The 2,730-nt window shown below is 45.6% G+C and overlaps 1 protein-coding gene across 1 annotated transcript; it reads left to right on the top strand.

The window, feature by feature from the left end:
- The first annotated feature begins 731 nt into the window (after window positions 1–731).
- LOC138910577 (uncharacterized) lies at window positions 732–2,277 on the top strand. Its single transcript, XM_070201820.1, has 4 exons — window positions 732–846; window positions 1,034–1,473; window positions 1,828–1,939; window positions 2,057–2,277. The coding sequence occupies exons 1-4, from the start codon at window positions 732–734 to the stop codon at window positions 2,275–2,277; spliced, it is 888 nt and encodes a 295-aa protein (XP_070057921.1).
- The last annotated feature ends 453 nt before the right edge of the window (window positions 2,278–2,730 follow it).

The following is a 2,730-nucleotide window of genomic DNA, read 5'->3' as shown; positions in this document are numbered from 1 at the left end:
ATATATTTCTTCTGTGATTTTCACTGCAAAATCTTTCTTCAAAACACCACATCTCTGTAATCTCCTTCTATTTTCCATCTCTAAATCAAAAATGGCGAAAAATATCAAAAACCATTCCTCAAAAAGAAAAAGCTTATTCTTCACACCCTGCCGTCGACAAAACACTGGTGGAGCCACGACCTGAGGAGTGTGTTCCCGGGGCGTATGTTCTTACCTCCGAATTTAAGATCGACAAAGGCTCGTCGGCTCTCGGTCGATGCGAGCCAGTAACGAGGTATATGTGCTCGATAATCGAGGGGCATCTCGAACAGATAAGGAGAGATTGCAAGTAGGAGAACAAAGAAGTGGTAATCTCGGCTCCCAAGGAAGATATTACTACCCATGTGAAAGGATTTTTAAGTGTGTATACCTACCCTTTCACGTTAGGCCCCCTCGACCCTGTTGTCGTCGATTTTTGCCGTCAATACCGAATAACGCTAGGCCAAATCCATCCTTTTTTTTGGCGGATCGTTATTCTGATCCGCTTCTTTGTGAACAAAATCGAGGGGATGTCTTTTACCCTCGACCATCTTATTAGATTGTACAGCCCCCGCCTCTTTCGAGGCGGGTTAATAAAACTCCATCGTCGGGCTACCAAGGTGCTATTCTCGAGCATCAATGAGGACAAGGATCGAGGCTGGATGGGCAGGTTCTTTCGAGTGAAGACTTCGGACCTAATTCCTGCCGAGAAGATGCCATTTCTCGAGGAATGGAACATAAAGCGTAAGTATACTTCTGTTGTTTTGTCCCTTCATTTCTTTCTCACTAATATCCCCTTTTGTGATGCAGTGGTTCCTTGGATGCCCGGTGCAATTCCTAACCTCAAGAGCTGGGTATGAGACCTGGCTTCGATCTCTACATACGTTGAGCGCTCGTGGCGTGACTTGTCAAAGGATCGATGGGAGGCCAAAAATCATGGTAAGCTTTTTTCTCAAGTCTTTGATAGTCCGACCGAAATATTTTTCATATACTTAACTAATTTTCTTGTGTGTAGGCCTAAGCAAAGATGTGGTTTTGAGGCCCCCGTCTGGTAAGGAAGAGACGTCGGCCCTGGTCCCGAAACCGGTGAAGGACCATAAGAGGAAAAGGGCCTCTACTTCCGAGGATCCACAACCTAAGACAAGGGCGGCTCGTAAACCGAGGAAGAATATCATCTTTTTGACCGAAGAGTCGGTTCGGTGTCTAAGGGATAAAGAAGAAGAAGAAGAAGAAGAAGAAGAAGAAGAAGAAGAAGAAGAAGAAGAAGAAGAAAAAAAAAATGACGGCTCTATTCTGGTGACCCGAGCGAAGAAAACCATCGATGCCCCAAAGGTAGCTGGATCGATAGTGGTTTATGAAGCTCCACCTCGCACTGGGGGAATATCGGAGAAAGATTCGGGCAGAGTCCCTGAATCGTTAGAGGTCGAGGATGCCTCTCACCGAATTCAACAAACGGTGGGTATATCTGAAGGGGCCGGCCTTGAACATCTCTGAGCCGAAGAGAACGCCCCAAGTGACTCGCTTGGGACAACAGTAATCGGAGATTCGCCTACTCTCCCCGCTTTTTTCGAAGGGGAGATTCGGGAAGCCCAAGCTTTGGGGACCCTCGAGATAGGGCAGATTCACGAAGGAGAGGACCCCTTCCGTGTTTTGTTTACTAGTGTAGAAGATGTTGCTGGCCCTAGTGATGTGTCGGGCCTTTTCTATGAAGTGCAACAAGCTCTGCATAGGGTAAGCTCTAACTCTCTTCGTTGGTACCACCTTTATGTTTGTTTTTCTTTTCTAACTTCTTTTCTTCTTCCTTCGTAGGCCTCAGTGGTTCATCGAGAAGAATGTTCTCGATCTCGAGCTGAACTGAGTCGGTACGAGGCCGGCCTCCGAAGAGTCACTAAAGAGAAAAACGCCCTTAAACTCTTCTGCGGTTAAAGAGAAGAGGAAATCAGGGAGCTCCAAGCCGAGTTGGCCAAGGCTCATTAAGACCAGACTGACCTGACTGAGCAAGTAGTGATAATCTTAAAAACTTATGGGCTCGATTCAGGATCGGAGGCTAATATTTTGATCTTACAACTGCAGCAGAAGCTTGAAATGATTAGGAAGCTTCGTGAGGAGGTTGACACAATAAAGGTGGAGACCATGGGGTTGAAAGAAGGTATGGATCGCCTTTCTGCAGAGAAAGAGGCTATTCGAGCCCAATTATCATTGGCCGAGAGTCAACTTCAAGGAAGAAGGAGAGGAGCTCAGTTCAAGCAAGAAAAATAGAATAGCTTGAATCTCGGTCGGCTTTCGAACTTACCAAGGATAAATCTGAAGCTGTAAAAGCAAAAGCCGAGGCAGATGCATTCATGGCTATTTATCGGGCCGATGTCGAAGCCGCTCAAGTGCAAGCGAGAGAGGTAGTTGAGACTGCTAAAACTCTATCATACTGGGTTTCTGAACTCGCCAAATGTAAATCTCGTAGGGAGACCCTCGAGGAAATCCATGCTCGAGGTTTTGATCTAACCGAAGAGATTAAAAAAAGCTAAAGAACTTGAAGCCGAAGCTAGAACACTGGCTTCCGATGATGATGATTATGATAACGGGGAGGAGCTCGATGGAGAAGAGGCTACTCCCAGAGATAATCAAGAACCTTAGGGTTTTTTATTTTTGATCTATTTTGTGTAGGGTCCTCATCGAACCTTGTAAATACCCATATATATATATATATATATATAT

The sequence above is a fragment of the Nicotiana tomentosiformis genome, chromosome 4 (assembly GCF_000390325.3).
Source record: "Nicotiana tomentosiformis chromosome 4, ASM39032v3, whole genome shotgun sequence".
In the NCBI taxonomy this organism is placed as follows: domain Eukaryota; kingdom Viridiplantae; phylum Streptophyta; class Magnoliopsida; order Solanales; family Solanaceae; genus Nicotiana; species Nicotiana tomentosiformis.
This window is presented reverse-complemented; position numbering and strand designations above follow the sequence as displayed.

Coding starts and splice junctions, on each gene's coding strand:
- LOC138910577 (XM_070201820.1), top strand. CDS start 732: ATGCCATTTCTCGAGGAATGGAACATAAAGCGTAAGTATACTTCTGTT. Junction 847..1,033: donor AGTGGTTCCTTGGATGCCCG/GTGCAATTCCTA, acceptor TCTTGTGTGTAG/GCCTAAGCAAAGATGTGGTT. Junction 1,474..1,827: donor CTCACCGAATTCAACAAACG/GTGGGTATATCT, acceptor CTTCCTTCGTAG/GCCTCAGTGGTTCATCGAGA.